The sequence below is a fragment of the Solenopsis invicta genome, chromosome 2, assembly GCF_016802725.1.
Source record: "Solenopsis invicta isolate M01_SB chromosome 2, UNIL_Sinv_3.0, whole genome shotgun sequence".
Classification (NCBI taxonomy): Eukaryota; Metazoa; Arthropoda; class Insecta; order Hymenoptera; family Formicidae; genus Solenopsis; species Solenopsis invicta.
In genome coordinates this window covers 12,447,583-12,468,270 of record NC_052665.1, presented here as the reverse complement: position 1 = coordinate 12,468,270, position 20,688 = coordinate 12,447,583, and the positions used below count along the sequence as shown (strand labels likewise).

General features: G+C 36.4%; 2 protein-coding genes across 15 annotated transcripts in view; one reads left to right on the top strand and one right to left on the bottom strand.

Moving 5' to 3' along the window:
- Window positions 1–498: 498 nt before the first annotated feature.
- Window positions 499–9,112, top strand: LOC105196766. 4 transcript variants are annotated; one of them, XM_011162862.3, is made up of 7 exons: window positions 500–986; window positions 1,510–2,901; window positions 3,165–3,191; window positions 7,776–7,912; window positions 8,023–8,271; window positions 8,344–8,580; window positions 8,965–9,112. In XM_011162862.3, exons 1-7 carry the CDS (start codon window positions 961–963, stop codon window positions 9,060–9,062), a joined length of 2,166 nt encoding a protein of 721 aa, XP_011161164.2. In that variant the 5' UTR covers window positions 500–960; the 3' UTR covers window positions 9,063–9,112. The 4 variants fall into 4 exon arrangements, with proteins under 4 accessions (XP_025991212.2, XP_011161164.2, XP_011161162.2 ...); XM_011162860.3 differs by having other exon boundaries at window positions 501–2,901; XM_011162861.3 differs by having other exon boundaries at window positions 502–2,901; window positions 8,344–8,576.
- A 1,823-nt stretch (window positions 9,113–10,935) lies between these two features.
- The window catches only part of LOC105196767 (NAD kinase), a 30,968-nt gene continuing 21,215 nt past the window's right edge, over window positions 10,936–20,688 (bottom strand). For 8 of the 11 annotated variants that reach the window (XM_011162867.3, XM_011162865.3, XM_011162863.3 and 5 more), the window contains 7 exons: window positions 19,851–19,931; window positions 16,972–17,101; window positions 15,760–15,888; window positions 15,287–15,458; window positions 14,856–15,208; window positions 13,013–13,095; window positions 10,936–11,834 (listed from right to left, as the gene is read on the bottom strand). In XM_011162867.3, coding sequence (XP_011161169.1) covers window positions 11,642–11,834; window positions 13,013–13,095; window positions 14,856–15,208; window positions 15,287–15,458; window positions 15,760–15,888; window positions 16,972–17,101; window positions 19,851–19,931 — 1,141 coding nt within the window. In that variant the 3' untranslated portion in view covers window positions 10,936–11,641. Of the gene's footprint in view, window positions 11,835–12,868; window positions 12,952–13,012; window positions 13,096–14,855; window positions 15,209–15,286; window positions 15,459–15,759; window positions 15,889–16,971; window positions 17,102–18,803; window positions 18,958–19,850; window positions 19,932–20,688 lie in introns of those variants that run through there. The other 3 variants (XM_011162864.3, XM_011162869.2, XM_039446156.1) reach the window with 3 other exon arrangements.

The window sequence follows — 20,688 nt, the reverse complement described above, 5'->3', positions numbered from 1 at the left end:
TATATACATGTGGTCAGTATATAGATTTCCGAGTGCCACGTGAGTATTTGCATGATCGAGGCACGGAGCTGACGATTTGCGGGACGATTTGAGAAATTTGAAACGACCGGTACAGATATCACATATAAGTGACGAGGGAAAAGAAGATCGGGACAATCGGAAATTTGGTCAAGGAACCAATTCGATTCGGCACGATCTCCGGTAATCGTCAACGGGAGGCAGATTCGCGTCGAGGTGGAAGAATACAAAAAAGTGTACGAAAAAGAAGAGGAAACGGGTGGCGAAGAAGGGGCAGAAGAAGAAAGAGGTAAAACGTCGCGAGGAGAGAAAAGGCTGTCCTCCGCGGGATTTCGGTGCGCGAGGAAAAGGGGTTACTCGGGTTTGAACGAGTGGAGGAGAAAGAGTGGAGCCGACGTGAGAGGCAACGGTGGTGGAGAGAGAGAGGGAGAGAGAGAGAAAGAGAGACCGAGAGGGAGAAAGAAAGAGAGGGACAGAAGGGGAGGAGAGGGAAGAAAAAAGGAGTCATCGTAGTAACACACCGGCGCGTCTCCTCTCGCGGCTTCGTGGTTGTCTCGGAATTAGTGAGTAGACAGAATTATGTCTGTGAGCTGGCCAGCACGGCTCAGTTGAGACTTACTGCTCAGAGCGTGCACACGCATACTACGAATCCTTCCTACTTACGCACCTCGCGCCTTCCTCGTGCGATTAGAACTTAGTCCGCGACTGCCGGCAGACCAATCACGGTCCATTTCGCTAACGCGCCTCCGTACGAAACGGTGTCTTCTTCTTCTTCTTCTTCTTCTTCTTCTTCTTCATGTGATTCTTGGACGTGCTGCGGAGTTCCCTCGTTTAAAGAAGCGCCAGGCAGCTAGGTGACGGAATAGCAACGGAGCCACCCGCAACGGTGACGTTTCCAGGTCCAGGAGAAATTTCGACGAAACCTACGGAGAACCAGAAGACATGCGATTAAGACGTGATTCTGTGAGGTGAGCGAGATACAAGTCGGAAATAAAGACTAATGTATAATCGATATCGAATTGTTTCTCGATGGGCTTTGCGGATTTAGCAGAGAGAAAATCGACGAAAGATTCTCTTCAGCTATCGATTATTTTCTTCCGAAAACTTGACGATTATTTGTAAGCTGCAGCCGGGTCAAGAAAACGGACTTACGAAATTTTCGAGGCTTGGCACTTTTTTCCAGTGAATCATCCACTCGAGCTTAAGATTATTCTTAGAAACGAAGTCGAGCACTCCAAGTTACTTCATTTCTTGCAAATTATCTAATTTTTGGAGTGCTTCGACCGCCGTTGTAATTCAAGTGCATTAAACTTGTCGGTCAATTTTTTCATTATCTGCGACAATGGATATCAAATTCTTCGTGCTTTTCCTATTGATATCCATCATGACCAATGCGTGGTCTCATCGTCATCATCATCATCATCATCACCATCATGAATATTATCCGGAACATAGAAAGGAAAATAGTCACATAAATTTTGTCGAACAAAGATCTAACTTTGAGAATGAAGAAACCACGGATACTTCGCAATCAGACTCACTGAAGAAGAATGAAGAATACTCCAAGAACTTGGATAATAAAGGATCAATTCCCTTTAGTGAGCGGAGACTAGAGAAAATGTTGGAGAAGGCAATCCTGAAGATAATCACAGGTGATCTTGGCACGGCAGAGATGCTGCTGTTGAAGAGCTTGAATTACACGCCGGAAGAAGTGCTGGCGATTCGCGAGCGGGAACTTGATAAGCGAAGAGATGAAGAATTGAGAAAAATCGAGGAATCCGATGGAAAGAAATATTACGTTGAGGATCTGTACCGAGACAAAGCGAAGCATTGGAATTATAATTCTATGGATTTTGAGTCGCCTTCTCGCAATGACCCCGACGTAGACGTATCGAGGAACGAAAGGAAGAAGAATAAGGGATATAAGGGAAAAGCTTCTTACGACAAGGATTTTGACTTTGAAGCTTACAATCGTCAGGCGGTGCTCGATTACGAAAATTTGGCTTCTAAACTGGAGCAGCAGCAATCGTGGTCCGAACCTGCGAATCTTGATTACGAGGACGAGTCAAGCAACTCCGAAGAGCAGAATCCGTCGCAGAACGTTCATCAGAGCTTCGACCGAGCCATGGAGCCGCACGTGATCTTCAAGATCCCATACGACGATTCCGAGTTCGATTCCAGCTCTGGATCCGATGAAAAATCAAAATTTGTCGACAGAGACGCCCTTGTTTTGTCGAAGGGTTTGAAACATCGCATTCCTTCGACCTTGAGACAGACGACTGCGAGGAATGTTGCAAACTCCTTTCACGCTTCGTCATTGTCTACTTCTTCTTCGTCTGCTTCTTCTGCGGCTACTGGGCACACTCCACTTCCCATAGTATACCAGCTGAGGAATTTTAAAGGCGTCAGGCCAGATTATCCAAAGAATCAACCTTCCTTCAGCACGACGGAGTTTCCGGAGCCCATTGTCGCGAGCACTGTTATTAGAAATGCGACTGCATCCGATGTGACCACGAACACAACAGATCTTGCCTATTCAGCGAACGAAAATAAATTGTCCGTCAAAGAAGCAAACAATACGACCAACCGAAGAATCAGCGAGTACGAGGGTCTAGAATGGGTTGAAGACGATGTTTATAGAGTGATACCGGCATTTGCGGACTCGTTGAGTTACGACAACGCCGAGGAGGGCGAGACGTCGGACTACGAGGAGCAAAATCTAGGTTTCTTTCCAGAGGAAACCGAGAACGATACTCTGGAGTATCAGAATGATTCTCCGGATCCGACGAAGCTCTTCATAGCCAACGCCAATATTTCCGTTGAGAACGCATCGCAGACCAATCTGACTGACTATCAACAGATCCTGCGCACTCATCGTCAGGAGTAAGTTTAAATAAATCAACTTTTTCTTTTACATGAGGAAAGGTAAAGGTAGTTTAACATTACTATCAAGTGGCGATTATCTCGGTAGAAATGCATCGACGTATAGACTCCTGATTTCGTTTTGTTTAAAACTACACTTCTCCTCATGCTGAATAATCGTACTACACAATTCGAGTCATAATTTTATTAAATGTTGTTTATCACGTGCCCCCCCGCTTAGCGAACGCGCCTAGTATTTACAATACGCTTCTTGTATCTTTTAGAGGAAACGTAACTTCAAGCTTCGACAGGTAAGCCTCCCTCGAGGCCTTTAGTGTTCGGTAAGGCATTTGGTGTGCCATACTTTTCTTGACCATTTTATTTTAAAGTGCACTTTTGACAGAGCTGCTTGGCTCGCGCGTTACTTCTATTTGCGCGTTTTGCATGAAACGTGTTGTATCACGAATGCTTTCATAGCGAGAGTGATGTGTAATCGCATGATGATTGAGGCGTATTTCGCTTTCTCCCTCTTTCCCTCTCTTCGACGCAAATATATAAATATATCGCGAGCAATAAGATATATCAACAACTATTTAAAAAGCTATATTACTTTTCTTTTACATTTAGATGAATTTTCATTGTATATCAGAAGAGTTTGACGAGGCGACAAGTGTAAGATTGCGAAAGTCTTGTGTTATACATTATTCGCGAGATTTTAGAGCTATGCGAAAACATTTAAAAATCTTTATTTCGTTACTCATAATATCGCGTTATCTCCCTTTTTGCAATTTTGCAACGCAAAGTTTCTAATCTTGAGAAAGATTCCGCAATTTGACATACGCAATAAACAAATTTTCAAAGAATTCAAACGTAAACTTGTTATTGCAAGATGCCGACTAATCGTTTTTCACGCGGCGTATTCATTCGCGCGTGTAGCATGCGCAAGCATCTTGGAAATTAGAGGATTCGACGCGTAACGTACGAGAGGCAAATCCGCCGACGTCGGTCGACGACGGCCGGCATCGGCGTTCTCAGCGAAACGTTGCCCTCGTCACGTAAAAATATCTCGATGAACCGATAAAAGTATCACGCGTTGTGGCAAAGAAAAGCTTAGTGAAGCAGGAAAATTGCGTATTTGTGATCCTCGTACGTCAAGTATTAATTCTCTCTCTCTCTCTCTCTCTCTCTCTCTCGATGCGTTTATTATTTATTCTATTTATCAGCAACGCACAAATATCCATGGAAACTTTTTAAACAATAGACTAAACATAGATCGATATGTGAAAATACAACTGATTGAAGATGAGCCTTATCGGTCACTGTTGATATCTTTTATTTGAATTATTAGAAAAAGTTTGAATGATAATTTAAAGGTTGAAGATATTGATATCTCTAGAAGTAACTGTGAATATTATGGCATCGTAAAATGGAAAATTCGACGAGTACATATCGACGATCAATGCGCCAATGAAGCATAATATATTAGGATTTTCGTACGGGTAAAATAGGATTGTTTCTCGTAAAGAGGTAAGTCCGAAGGCGCAATAAAGTTTGCGCGAGGGACAGGTTTAGGATAGTGTTCTCAGCCAGGAAGGATACGCGGTGGAAATTCCGCTGCGGTCTCTAGCTGTGTTTTTAAATCGCCCTCTCCCGTTTCCCCACGGCTCTGCTCGCAGCCCCACTCGTGCGGGTGTGCGCGGGCGTTTCTTTTATTTTATTAAGTCTAGACGCGTAAATGCATTCGTGCCGGCACTGGCGTAGCCCGTCTCGAGAGTCCTCCGGAGAGCGAGCGCGTGCTGTTGCCGATGCATTCGTGCATCGCTCGCACGGTCGTGCGCGCGGTTGCATCGAGGATCCGCCGCCGCGCCGGCTATTATCCTCGAAGCTTTCACACGGCGCGTCTTCATTTCCAATTCATCCGCTTCGATTCAATTTACCCTGCAAATTCGTCTCCTCCTAAGGGAGTGAATTAATCTTGACTACGAAATTTCAATAGACTGTGTGTCACTTTTCAAAGCCTCTCTTCGATATTTATTCATACACGAGCTGCATACATCTTTTTAAATGACGATCCTTTCAGTTTTAATTGCTCGTTGGCCAGTAGTATTTTTTATTTTTTAATTCAGCATGATCGCACGGTTGAAACGGCGGATAGAGATATACACAGGGGGGAAGGATGTCACGTCTGGACGGAACTCTCTTTCGCGGCGGGGGCACAATACGAGCGTGAAGCGGCTGCGAATGTCGCTCGCACAATTCGTACCCGAGACACATCATCGAGACACGTCGTCGAGTTGAGCACCCCCGTAATCGCCGGGTGTCTAGTCGGGCTGCAGTTAGAACTCTCTTACGAGGTTACGTAACACATTTCAATTTAATGCGTTGACCTTGTCTATGCGTCTCTCTTCCTATGTCGACGGAGACGGAGCGACGGTGCGCGCGACGGAGAGAGAGGAGGAAGTTTTCGCCGGTGATCCCCTCGGTCCTCCGTTCACTCCGCTCTACCTCTCGCCCTGCATTCCGCCGCCGCCGTCGCACCGCCAGACGGTGCAATGTGCATTTTTACGGACGGCCCAATCAGGCCGCCGCGCCGGTTACGCATCGTCGGCCTATCGCGTCGCGAGGAACCGTTCTTTGCTATTCTTCCCCGCCGTTTCTTTCCCCTCCCCCCCTTTTGCTCTCTCTCTCTCTCTCTCTTTTTACTTCTTATTCCTTTTCCTTTTTTTTTCTTAAGCTGCAACTAATGTTCTGGACCAAGGCATTAAAATTTTCACCGACGCGACCCGATAGCTCTCACTCTTTCTCTCTCTTCCTTTTCTTTCTCTTTTCCTGTTTTCTCTACCTAATCTCCAACGCTAATGGCCGACACGGCGATTCCCGACTGTGCTCTAGTGAATTTCATTATCGCGACACCCGGCCCACAAGGCGAGCGAGGAGAATCCACCGCGCACCGCCGCGCCGAGTTCTCGCATGATGCAACGGCCTCCAGACTCTCCAGGTCCTTCCCTTTCCCAGACGGCGGACAGACGTGGCACGTACGCAACGAGCCGGCGCGAAACGCGTGACTTGGCCGCAGCTAGATTAACGAGCATGCCTAGAATCGAACGCGAGGGGCTCGGCCGCAGCCGCAGCCGAGATTTCGGAGAAGAGCGCCGTAACTTCTCTCCGCTGTCTCGCAAGAAAACAGGATCTATTTTCTAGGCAATTCGACAAGACTGAGATAAAAAATGGATTTCGCCTTGGGGTCGTTTTATTTTTGGGTCCTTCAAAGACGCGGCGTTCGAATCTTCATGATAGAGCGTTTATCTTTTCCTTTCGGAGAAGTCGGGAGGAAGTTGAGAGACAGATTTGTAGAATTTCAGAATTGCAGAGAAAATTTTTATATTCGTTTTCTCTGTGCTTCTCTCTCCCGTTTTTCAACTTTGTTAGATTCAGTTTCTTTACTCTTTTCTTTTCGTTTTTTTGCTCTCGCTATCCTTGATCTCTTTCTCTTTACCTACCTTCTTTCCGTCTCTTCTCCATTATTTAGGAAAATTCATTTTTCTGGTGTTGCAATAGTCAATGAGGTCGTTGACGTGGAAGCTGCACTGAAACCTTTCGAGTGGACGCCTCGAACACGGCAGTCCTTGTCGATGACGTAGAGAAATGACGCTCATCCTTCTTCCTCTTCTTCTTTCGCCCCATCGTCGTTCTTTTTCTTCCTATTCCACCAGACGTTGCTTAATGACTCAAAAATTTATTATGCAATCCTGCGGTGTCTCTCCGGCCGATCGTCCGACGTCGCCGTCATCTTTCGAAACACGACAACCGTCTGCCCGTGATGAAAGTCTCGGAGACAGTGAGGCCCTCACGGGCAAATAAACAAGTTCCCATTCCAGTATCAACGAAAATCATGAGGCCGCAATTTTACATCGCGAACACGAAGTCTGAAAAGCGTAGTAGCACCGAATAGGGGGAGAGACAGGGGGACGATTGGATGCAACGGGTCACATCGTGGCTACATCGCGTTGGGAAAAAGAATGAAATTCGAGTCACGCGAACGCGAACAACCGATGTCCAGCGCAGAAGAAAAAGTCTCTATAGGCCGAGGCAGGGCGATGCAAATGAGCCTTGGTCGAGACATCCTGGGAATGAACTTAAGATTCGAGACGCGGCCTTAAGAAATTAAGGTTCCGCCGAGACCAGACGGAAAGTCGAGGTGATTGGGGTGCCGGTGTATCCGCCGACTGTCTAGCCGCTGTCTGCAACGTGTAATAAATGCCTCCGAGCCGTACCGTGCCTCTGTAGGTCACTGACCATCGTCCATTGGCCCGTGTCGGCACCCGGAAGAGAGTCTGCCGGGAACCTGGAGGTGAAAATTCTCGAGCCGACAGACGCGCCACCGCACTAGGTTCATGAAGCAAAATGATCTTTCCTAGATTGCAAAATCTAGATCTTCGACAAATCTACAAACTCACAATTTTTGGATAACTCCGAAATATGTTTAAAAATAATATTTGAAACATTTAGGCCGTTTTTTTTACGTTTTTACACGTTGTTCAAATGTTTTCGAGAGCCTGCGATTTTTCTTAGATTTAGCTAATTATTCTATCTCTCTCGAAAGACTAGCTTGACATTTAATTTATATTCTGTTGCTTTTTTAGAAAAAAACAATCATCCTTTTAACTTTTCAAAAAATTTAAATTCTTGCATTTCTCATCTATTTTTTTTTTTTTTTCAAGCAATATATCGTAAGATTAAGGCGATAAAGACTCTACTAATGCGCTGAAGCTTTGAAATTGGTGTGCTTTCATATCACTGCTCATTAAAGACTTAAAGGCTTGGTATGATCTCATACGTCACCATTTTATTTAGGCGTTTCGTGTAGCCTAATAAACTTTGATCTGTCTGTGCAGTCAGGCCGAGAGGGTGCTCGAAGATATTAAGAGAAAAGTGCTCGTGCAAACTGGGAGAACCGAGAGACCTCCGTTCAACTTTAGCACCGACACCAATCAGGTTCAACGCAAGAAACTTGCCATGTTTTCGCCCACTTGTAAGTAATTTAATAATTTGCTCATTTTTTACGTTATTTAAAAAAAAAAAAAGATACGATGACAGTCTTCGAGAGTATCGCTTATTGGACAGAATGCGCGATTTATGTAGGTCAGATGCCTCGTAACACAGATTCTGAGGCATGGATGGATCCGTTTTCGATGAACATACACTTCCAATTAAATCTTACTTCCGACGATTACATTGTCGTTGCGAGATTGCGAATTTTTAAGTTGCCGCAAAAAAATGTCACGACTTCCGACTTCCGACTTTCGAACTCTTACGACGAAGATGAGGATGATGAGAAAAAGATCAGGATATCCGTTTATTATTACACCAAATCGCTGAAGAAGCATCGATGTAAGTATTTAATCGTTTATCAGGTTACACTAAATTTACGAGAATATTTGAAGAGAATTGCGATTCCTGTAGCAAAGAAACGACTGATGGATTCCGTTGTGACGCCTCTGACGGCCAAAGGCGCTCCTCTGGCGCTGGATGTCAGGCAAGGCCTGAGATTCTGGCGGCCGAATCCACGAAATCCACATGGCAACGGTAACAATCACGGTTTGGTGATTCAGATAGAGGACCAGGACGGTCGGCCGCTAAAACCGGCTTTGTATATTCAACAACCGTCCTGCGATGACCACGATTCGGATGAGAAGGCATGTGAGTGTGTGCTCTAACAATACTAACTACCGTTTGAGTCTTGGATTGAGCCTTGGCACATTTCTGCATGTGAGACTAAACAACGCGTGTAGTAATACTTGAAACAAAAGTGTGTTAATAATGTGACGTGTTTTGCACAGAAATCAAAGTTATAAGCTTAAATGATTGATATCGATTCGTATGGCAAATGGAGAGATTTTTTAATTATTTTGTTAATCGTAATTTAATTAATTTAATCACGCAAAAAAAATAAATTCTTAAACTAAAAAAATTAATGTTTTTTTTTATAAATTATAAATGTGTGCGTTTTTTAATTAATCCATTTTCAAATCTCGATAGTTTTGAATTCTCGTCTTACAATTTTCTTTCCTTTGTTTCTTACAGCTCAGCGAATTACACCTGCAATTTTCGTCGGAGCCTGTCCTCGTTACATTCGCGTCATAAACGACGAAAAAATCACATATGTAAATTGTAGGCATTGATGGCAAAATTCAATTGAAACGGAAAAATTTATTTCAAAATAAGAAAAGTCCACTTAAACTGTATTGTTATCACCATTATCTAGAAATACTTGCCATTAAAGAAACGTGCACTCTTATTGTATAAACTCAGAATCGTATAGAGAAATATCTATCTAGAAATACGGTGTAAGAACGAATCCTAAATACTGGATTTAAAACTTTAGAAATTAAGAAATTCCATATCAAATGTGAAATATTAATGATTACATAATAGAGTAGTAAAGGTAAATTCAATAACGGAACTGCCAAATGAAATATTTTGTTTTAAACATTGCTGCCACAGGAAACGCAGTCTTCACCAATTGCTTATTTATTTGAAATTTATTTGGACGAAAGAATGAAGGTTTGGCTTTAAATTTATAATAATAATTTAATTGTAAAAAATTGATATGGTTTTGTAAGAATTCTTTATATATAGACTGTTTACTATTAACTTAAAGAATTATTTAAATATAGTAAGATATATATATATATATAGACTGTTTACTATTAACTTAAAGAATTATTTAAATATAGTAAGATATATATATATATATAAAAGAGCTAATAATAATAAATACTTGTATCTTGAAATAAACTATCTGTTTTAGGAGTCGTATTGTAATGTACATATACAATTAAGTGTAAAGCATATCAATGCATTCGCCAACGTGTCAACATGCTCATGACTGATGTAGCCAAATGTAAAAGTTTAGGTTTATATATCTATTTATATTAAATATAGTTAGATTAATTAAGGAATCTTTTCTTCGAGTCTTAGTTAGGTGAATCCGCGGAGAGTTTCTCTGCGAAAATGTTGCAAATTTCTAGAAAAATCTTATTTTGAAATATTACAGCAACGTTTTATGATACTTACAATATATGTGACAAAAGAAGCGTAATGCTTAATGCCTTCTGCGGTGTATATAATGTATATTTCCATGTTATATTGCAAATAAATAAATTCATTTGTAGTAAGATACACATTTGCTTTACTCTAATACATTCGCTCTAATAAGATTCGTTCAACGGTAACACGATTCAACAAAAAATGATTTTTTAAAACAAAATAAGACTAGGTACTTTTTACAGTTCTTTAGATGCTGAATACGAATTTGATTTCTAAATTATGTTACTAATTTGAGAAATTTTTAGTTAAAGTTGTAAGTGTAAACTATTTTTATAAACTTTGATTATAACTACGATATGTGATGTGCTAGAGAAATTTTATTGCAATTAAAATTTAGTTTAGACTTTTAGCTCTCACAAAAGAAATTTTTTTCTGTTGTTTACGGTTAATAAAATATTTATGGTTAAATATTTTAGGGAATATAAATACTTAGGGTATGTATGTGTGAAAAATTCGTATTTTGTATTTGTATAATGAAAGACTCCTACACAAATTTTTAGTAAAATCCGGACATTTTTTTAATATCGATTTTGTCATATTGAACTCATTTCAAATTTGTCAATATCGGATTCGTACTCAGCAACTTGAAAAACTCTTTTATTTAACCCCTAGCACCCTATATGAGAGGGAGATAACCAAAAATAAGTGTGGAGAGCTAGGGTTAGAGAAACATAGTTGAAAGCTATTTAGTAAATCGTCAGTGATTTAACTCACTTTTGCCGTAATAGCCCCATAATAACCCCATATTTAATCATAAATATCTTATTAGTCATAGCCGACATGAAAGGTCTTTTTTAAAAATTGAAGTTTTAATAACATTACTCAATTTTAACTATAATATTGTTTTGTTCTGTTTCTTTTCTGATTATATGATCATTCTCTTATTTTTTGTAACTCTTTTGAAGTTTTACGATTCTGGAGTGTTTGGAGGAAGAATATAATATATATTGTACAAAACATATTTTATTAAAAATTTCTGTTTTATACGAAAATTCAACATTCGCAAGAAATATTGATTTATACATCAGATCGATTACAGTTATAATCGGTAAAAAAAGCAAAAATGATCATTTTATACTTGAATCATATTAACTTAAAGTACGCTAGAAAGTAAAAATATCTGTACAAGTAGTGCGATATATAACGTAGAAAAAAGTTCTTGTGTATTCAAGTAAATCGATAGGTCATTTTACAGAGACCGAAACGCATTATCAATAAATATTTTGTATGCACGCGCGTTCAGATTATTAATAATACATCTTTTATGACAATAATTAACCAAATTAACTAATATTTCGCTGCAAACACTTGATCTTCCCAAAGAAAAATGCATTTTATTATTAAGACTTATGATTTTTATACAATCGTGATCCAAGCTCATTTTTATAAACTAAATTATCTACTCTTCAGTAGATTTTACACGTAATCGTTTTTTAAAAGACAATTTCATAGAACACATCTTTCCTAACAATCAGTTTTTTATCGATTTTTCATTCATTGTGTTTAATAAGGTTTCGTTGGAAAAGTTTTTCACGATGAAGGCAAGATTATTTAGAAAAGTTAAGCGATTGATTTTAGTTACTTGGTTCCTCAGTCAAATTATATTTGGCCAAATATTGTCGATTGCCTATAAATAAACACTCTTTCCGACCTAACTATCTCGATCGAGGGAATCTAAGGTATCGTTGCTGGATGAATGCGCGAGGTCACTTAATTCATCTAAATGCTTCTGTCGCTTCCTAACGTTCCAGTGAAGACATTCAGCCAGGGAATCGAACCAGTCGGTGATTTGATCAGTTGCACAAATGCTAGGCACCGGGTATATGGAAGTAGTTACCTTCAAGCTGAAAAATCGATGAGATTTTCTTCTTAATTATACATATAATAAAATTGAACGAGCCTAAATTAAAGCTAATATGATTGAAATTTTATCTTGCAATAACATAAATTGCAAAATTAGAAGCAAATTTTATTTAAGTTACTTTTTAATCATTTATCATTATTTGCAGGAAAATGTATTTTTAAGAAAACAATATTTTAAGAAAGTCATATATTTAATCAAAATAGTATAATAAAATACTTTTATGACAAAGAATATTCGTGGTGATCTCGTTACAAAAGCTTTTAGCGAAAGCTGAAGCCCCTAGTTAAATGTCTAGGCGTAGAACATTTATCGCAAGTATGAATTGTAAAATATAAAATACTGTCACCCTGCAGCACAGCCAACGTCTCCAGAAAGATATTCTAACGTAAAATATAGGCAGCAAAAGGAATATTAAAATTAGCCAAAGAATATATAAATTTGTAAGCATAGAATGGACATTTTTAATATTATATATGATTTATTTAAATGATAAATTGTCTCGAAATGAATATAAAATTAAAGTTGGGCATTTATAAATAATTTAAACTATGCGTATACCATAGAACTTTCGATCAGAAATAATGAAAATTAGTTATTCCGTTTTTTTTTTAATATTATTTATTTTATTTTTATTTTATCAATACGTATAAACTCATCGCACACGTGCGAGCGATGCGCATGACAATAAAGTTATGTATATTAACAATTTTTAAATTTAATTACTTTTTCCTGTATTGTGTTATCCAATTTACAATACTTTAAATTGTTTGTATTGTCTACATAAAAACGATTTGTGTAAACAATACATAAAAAAATCTTGAAATGTATGACTCAACCCGGTGTAAAATGAAAAAAGATCCAATGACACATCGAAATACGAAATGACATGCAGTAATTTACAAAATTTAAATATGATTTTGAAAAAAGAAACGAATTATAGGAATATATCGTTTTTATGTAACGAGGCATAAATATATAGAAAGAAGGGCGATACTTTGCGAAAACAGGACAAACCTGTCACCGATACGCAGTTCTTCCTGATTGCCACCGTCGAAGGAGACGTAAGCTGCACTGCGGGCATCATTGTTCGCTTTTATCTGAAATAATTGTAAAAAAAGGCAAACGATTAGACGGAGCTGCCGAGCGTTTCAGTTTTACCTGTCGCCGTGGCGGAGCTCCTGCCTATTTCTACCGTCGAAGGACACCCATGAAGTATTTCTGCTGTCGAGTGAAACCGAGATCTGTGGTGGAAAGCAAGACGATTAAGTTAATTGCTAACAATTACTACGGTACTGCTGCGGCGCGTTCGACTTCAAGAAAGGCATTAATTTCTCGGATCTTTTTTCAAAGTCTCTGTTGCTCAACGAATCCCTTTTTTTTCATGATTTCCGACATTATCATTATAGGATAATGTATACGAAGAAATATTTTTTACTTTAAAAGATGATGTCCCGGAGTGGCAAATAAAAACGGTATTTTATTTGTAGTTTTTGAAATCCGATTCTGATCTGTAAAAAAGTTTCAATTTATTAGGGAAAGTATTAAAATCAACACATGGAGCAATTAAATATGTAAGCAACTATTATGTAAAATGATATATTAATAAAAATATAAAACTGCAATAAAATAGCGTTAAGTAAATATAAATCAATATATGAATAATTTTAAGTAATAAGTGAATACAATAGAATATAAAAGAAGCTCTGTATCTTTGAATGAAAAAAGTTCTTGAAAGACTTAATGAACAACAACGTTCTTAAATGCCGTAGTCAAGATTTAAAATAAATCCCATCGATAATGCATTTGTTTACCGAAATTAATAACTTTTTGAATTATTTTAATCAAGTAGAACATTAGAGTGAATTATTGGAGACAAAAGCATTATTGTGTTTTACTAGCAGAAAAACATGAATTAATATATTCAACTCAATAATAATTTATCGTACTAGGTGTTTAATTGCTTTATTTTGATTTCAATACTTTTCCAATAAATTAACAGTTTTTGAAAATTAGAATCAAATTCAGCAGTTTAAAAAATACAAAATAATGTGCTTATTTTCACTCCAAAATCAAACCATTTTTACCTCTCATCCTTTAAATTAAATTAAATTAACATTTTAAATAATTTCAAATAATTTTAAAATTTGCGAAAAATTAACTAGAGAGAAAGAAAGAAAGATTTACCTTATGACAAAAAAGTATTTAAAGAAATATTAAAGAATTACACACTGTTTCATAAAAAAATAAATTAATAAGTATAATTGCCAATGTGAACCAAATACGGTTACTAGAGCGTAATTCCGTATAGAGACAGATAGATATATTTCATATATTCCATATAGATAACAAACATTGTGCGTTTCTTAGGTTTTTGATCCTCTTCAGTGTGAACACGTAATTAAATTAATACATCGGAAGTTAGATGATAACGGCTGTCGTCTTTCTTTTTAACGATCTACAAGAATTTACGTTTTTCAACTATAATACAGTAGTTAGGAAAACCAATTTTATTTAGCGAACAGAGAAACTATGCGAAGATAGTTAACAGAAAGTAACAATAATATGGTGAACCATGTTGTGATCATATTGTTACTTTGGAGCCATTACCTCGTTATAATTTAGAAGAAATAAATTATTTCTGGTAAATTTGAAACACTTGAAAGCTTTTGAGCAAAAACTTCGAGATAGCTCATGGTCTGAGAACGTGGGTGACATTTTTCGAAGTCAGATTCCTTCTACGGAACATTGACACAACTCATAAATGTCAATATGAAAAAGGAACTTTTACCGACTCAAGTAAAAACACTGTATCATGCGCTAATCTATTCGTACCTATTATAAATGTCAAAAGGAGCGAATAAAACTCGTTTTTAATTTTATGAACGTGAGTCAAAAGATGTTCGCTTCGAAGTTGTTCAGACATTTTTAACCCGCCACTACAAGTGTTGGCGGTGAAACGTTCCATTAGCGCGTTTCATCGTCGACGAGTTTAAAGAACTACCTTGAGCTCGACCCCGGCAGGTACGACGATTGGCCTGAAGGACAGAGAGTGAGGGCAGATCGGTGTGATCATGATGGCAGGAACTGAAGGATGAATCATGCTGGCTCCAGCAGCGACTGCATAAGCGGTCGACCCGGTCGGCGTGCTTACAATCAAGCCGTCACCCTGGACGCTCGTCACATGTTTGCCATCAATGAATAGGTCGATATTCGAAAGGTAAGGCGATGGCCCTCGATCGACTACAACTTCATTCAGTACCAAATGATTCGTCGGTGGCTGAGCCGGCCGATTGTCGTCATTCTTGCGAGTAATGAGGCACCTCAGACGACTTCTTAAAGTTAAAGCTGCGTTACCTAAAGCAGGAAACAAGATGTAATGTAAGTTTGACGAGATTAAGAAAAAAGAAAGGATAAAATAAATTAATGATTAACCTTCGAGAACATTGGTCACTTGTTCTTGAAAATTATCAAATTCGAACGGTGTGAGAAATCCTAAGGAACCAAGATGAAATGCCATTACAGGCGGCACTGATTGCTGGAACAGCAGACTGGCATAAAGAAGTGTGCCATCGCCTCCCAAACAGACGATAAAATCAATTTTATCCTGAAAATCAAAAGCAATACATTTCAAGTAAAAAGAAGTGAAAAAGACAGACTTTAAAAATTTATGAAATTTTATTGTTTATTAATCTTTATTATATGATATTGTTAATATTATAATTATCGTTTATTTTTGTTGTTTGATAAATAACTAAATTGGATCTGATATAAATACATAGATCTAGATTTATAAGAATAAAAAGTTTACAAAAAACATGAAGTTTTATGAAAAACATCGCAAAAAATTCTAAACATATAGCTTGCAATTTTCGTAAAATATTTTGAAAAAAAAGTAAATATGTTACCTGCAAATCATCTGTACAACCATCCCTAAAAGTTTGTAATTTATCTCGAACACCTTGAAACCTAGGATCCCTGGCAAGAGCTGAATCATCCAGAACAGAAGCTTCCACAAAGACAACCATTCGCTTTTCCTATATTGTACAAACATAAAATTCTGTTCAAATGTTATAAACAGCTACCCAGACAGCACGCATATTTGAAATCGATCAATCTTAAAAGAAATTTCAGTGCAACAAGTCAAAAAAATAATTTTTTTGTAAAAATTACAATAAATTACATAATAGTACAATACATGTATTTTGAAAAAATATAATTCCAACATTTTAAGGTCGAGACCATATTATTCTCTTCTCCTCTGTTAAATTATTCGATTAAAAAAAGTAAGTAAAATTATTTATTTAAAACAAAATCATTAATTTGTTAAAAATTTGTTAGTAAAAGATAGAGTTCTTTTACTTATTTATCTTTACTTTCATCTTTATATTTTTAAATTAAAAAAATTTTTTTTTAATTTTCTATCGCATGTTATAGCCTGCTTGAAACAGATACATATTCACCTTTCAATTTTTCTTTTAATCGTCGGAAGTGCTTAAAAATTAGACCGTTACACTGAACATTCTGTAGAGCCTTTCTATTCTTTAATTTTATTTTTAATTTTAATTTTTATTTGGGTACTGATTTAAATCCAAAAAAATTTTTAATTAAATAAAATTATTTGAAGAACTTTTATTTCTTTTTAAATAAAAGTTTAGGAATAAGAATATGAATATATTGTATTTATATTCTAAATTATTTTGAAACAATATTATCTAAAAATTATATCGATAAAATCGCATATAATTTTATTTTTTATCTAAATTAATTCGTGTTTCTCTTTATCGAAGATATATTTACATGTAATTTATCTTATTTTTATGTAGATAAGTTTAAGTTATGTAAACACAACACTAAATATTTAAAAAACGCGCAAGAAATATAAATTGAAAATTAGGATAGCTCTTTCACGCAAAAAAATTCAGTTCTTACAATATTTTGTCAGGAAAGTAAGCTGTTGACATTAGTCCCTGACAGCAGCAGAAGTTTAAAAGACGAAGATATCTCCTCAGTTATCATTTAAACATGCGTGTTGTCTGTGGTTTGTGAAAAGCTAATCAAGCTTTCGAGATCGTATCGCAATCTTTTGATATTTTAAATTTGATTTTATTAACATTTACCTCTATCAGCCATGTAACCAATTGAACAAACGGTGGCAAAACTGCAGAATCGCGGACTTTCTTGATGACCAGGACAGTGAGCGGTGGCTTGAACCATGTCAACCTCTGGGAGGCCGGGTCCTGGATCATCCTAAAATGAATAAGGAAAAATGATTACAAATTTTCTCATCAAATCTGTAATCATCAGTTGAACTGAATTGCCGTCTCGCGTATTGTCAATCTTTGTATCAATGTTGTGTTTTATAGAGAATTATATAAAAACAAACTTATCGCAGTGTAAGGTCGTGGGTTAAAATAAGACGGTGAAGCATACTTTATGCAAATATAGAGAAACGTTTCTTATATATGCACTTCCGATGGTATTATGTGTTTGTCACGTTTACAAACTTTGTCTAATTATTCGTGAGCCATTGTCTTCCTGTATAAAAAGTCAAGGAACAATCAAAGATGACGATCAATAAAATGCAAGAAAAAAAGCGGTAGTGACTTCTTTTATTGCTTCTTTTATTGATTACTACGACAGTTGCATTATTATAATGTTCCAAAATTTTATTATACAAACTGCAAATTCAGTTGCACATTTGCTTGCACCCAAAAAAAAAAAAATTAAACGAGAAAATTTGTAAAATTCGTAGTAAACAATGTTTAATAGCAAATTGAATTGTATTCACTAGTGCACATTGCTTCACTGTATTATATACAAATTGATGTAAAGATACGTATTTATAATACACTAAATATACATGTGTACGGAACAAATCGTGAAAAAAATCCACAATATACTTTATTGCGCTGTTTGGTAAAATGTGTATTTTATCAGTTGAGATGTTTGCACTTATTTTTGCACTCAGATTAGATCAGTATACCAGTGCGTATTAGTACAGTCCAATCAAATTCGCTAGAAGATTACCCGGGAGAAGAAAGACAACAAAATAAGAAAGGATTTGCGTTCTTTTCGCCAAACATTTATATGCGAAGATCCGGATACAAAAATTTCAAGCGACATTTAAAATATACTCAAAAACGCAAAATTGTATATCAATAGCCACGGCTGTCGTTTTTATATGAGAACCGGTTAAGGTTCATATAAACCGTCATATAAAACATAATTAAAACTCTGCTTAACTGCGCCAAGTATAATGTGACAACTTCGTTGCACGCAGTATCACGCAACTAAAACTAAATGCCAATAATTTACGTTTTTTTCCTGCCAATTGAATCAACACGCACTCGTTCTTTCCTTGCGCATCGATTCGAGTCGTTCCAAACTATCATTTTCCACGAAAATTACACGTGTTCAGTTAATGAAATTGCAATCACAAGTCGGTCAATGTTTATGTTAATACGTCATTGCTGCTTTAAATATTCGTCAGATAATCTTAAAATATTTATGCGTCAGAATCGATAATTTGTCCGACTGCCAACTCCACGAGCTTGATTAAAATAAAATGGGGTACGAGACTTGATAATTCTTGCTAATGTACGTTTCGAATAATTTTTAAATATTTTCTAGAAAAAAAGAAAGAAAGAAAAGGAAGAGAGAAAGTTATTAATTTAGAAAAATGATTATGAACTTACATCGAGTTCACCATATTAAGAAAAATTTCAGAATAATTCATATCGAACACACTTAGCACCAATGATATTTCTACATAAAACTTTCTCCTTTTTATAAAAACTTCACGTTCACTAGCCAACTCACAACCGAAGTAACGAAAAGTGATCCTTCGCAACTGCCAATCGACTGCTTAAGGGAGTATCATTTTGTCGGTGACACAAAATACAAACGGTCAACTACTGAATCTAAAGTTTCGTGCGTATCGACAACCTACCTCGAAGCTCGGACCATGATGCGATACTGGTTGAGAAACGCGCGCTTACTGACCACTCAACTAAGAGACGGGCATTTAAACGGAAACGCTGCGCACGCGTTGTGCGCATCGTTATGCATGCGCGGGAAATCACGTCTCCAGCGCCTGATTTATTGTATATACAAGCATGCTTTTTTCCAGTTGAAAGATTATTTAATGATAAAGTATCCTCTATTATTAATGTCCAGAAATTTTTTTAGTATGCATTCAATGACAATAAAATAAATTAGTTATGGAGATGTAAACACAAAGTTACAATACATACCGAGAGTGTCTTTTAAATAAAATTATGTGTTCAAACTAAATTTTTATTAAAAAATGGAAAAACTAATTTAATTCAATACTTTAAAACTTTAAAGTAATGTAGAAATGTAATAACACAGCAATTAACTAGTGGATAAAAATTTGTAAGTAAATGTTTTGTATTAAAGAAAGAGAAGGGAAGGAAAAAGATGACAAAAATTACACTTTAATACACTATATTTTATAATGCTTTCTTGATGTTTAGTATCATGCTTAGTCATCATTCCTTGCAAAAAGAAACGCAAATGAGTGAATCGATTCTAGTGTATTCGACATTTATTACATGAACGTCGCGATTACCATCGCGATATGATTGTTTGCTAATGAAGATGATCGTTAAGCTTTTCCTACCAAAGAAGGTGAGTATCACTCAAATGAAGTATTATGCACTGAAATTTGTCTCACACGTTTATTTTTTTTCCATCTATTCTAAAGAGATTAAGATAATGTTTTTTATTAATCAATTAACCGTGGTAATATCGATCTACGAATATTTTGCCATAAAATGTTCTATTGTAATTTAGGGATTATTGTAATGTTCTTAATATAAAATGGGGTCCTAATCGAAGATGATTTTTATCTATTAAATTGTGTCCGTTGAATATTAATAAAATGTTAAAAAAGAAATAATATTTTATAAGGAAAAATAATAAAAATATTCTATGTAATAATTTATTGTTTTTCAAAAATATGTAAGTTACTTACATAACCATAGAAGTTTTCATGATACGCCCACATCGCCCGAAATGTTGAACGGGACTGGGTGCGTTTAAACTCCTCGTTCTCCTGTAAAATAAAAAAAGCAAACGTTAAGCATAAAAAAATCATTAGATATGCCGAGTAATCTCGCCGGCTTCTCTCATTGAACGAAGATATCATAAAAAAATATATTCATCGGTGAGTGTATTTAACTGCAGACCCTGAACTTTGAAGTGATACCTTTCCCATTCCTTTTATTGTTATTCTTTACGGAGAAATAAATGGCAAAAAAATTGATTTGTCTTTTGTTTCCTCATGTCAAATAACTTCTCTTTATTAATGTATTTATTTAAAAAAATGTGTAAAATAAATGTTTTAGAAATAAGAATAAATAAATACAAAATAAATTTGTTAAAAACATGGCATCACGTGCCACTGTTTGTATATGAAAATGATAGTTTCATCGTTGAGTGTACAATGTAGATAAAAATAAATTTGAAATGTGGTCAGTTGCGCATATTGCATGCATTAGTAATTGTGCTGAGTCAGAACAATTGCTGGTCTGACATGATTACTTATCGAAATATGTAAGTTGTAACTTTGGTGCATTAGTATATTAGTTTTTTGTTTAACGTTAGAACTCGATGTTTTTCTATCTTTTTACCGCGATGCAATTTACGTCATATCTGTTTTATGAGTTTGTAACATGTGTCATGAAACAAAGACACACTTGCAGGAAAATGCATTCCGCAATAGAATGCTTCAAATTCGTTAATTTTAATTTCATTCTACGTTTTCTCACGATGTTAAGATAACAGCATCACAGTGGCTTCATAAATATGTA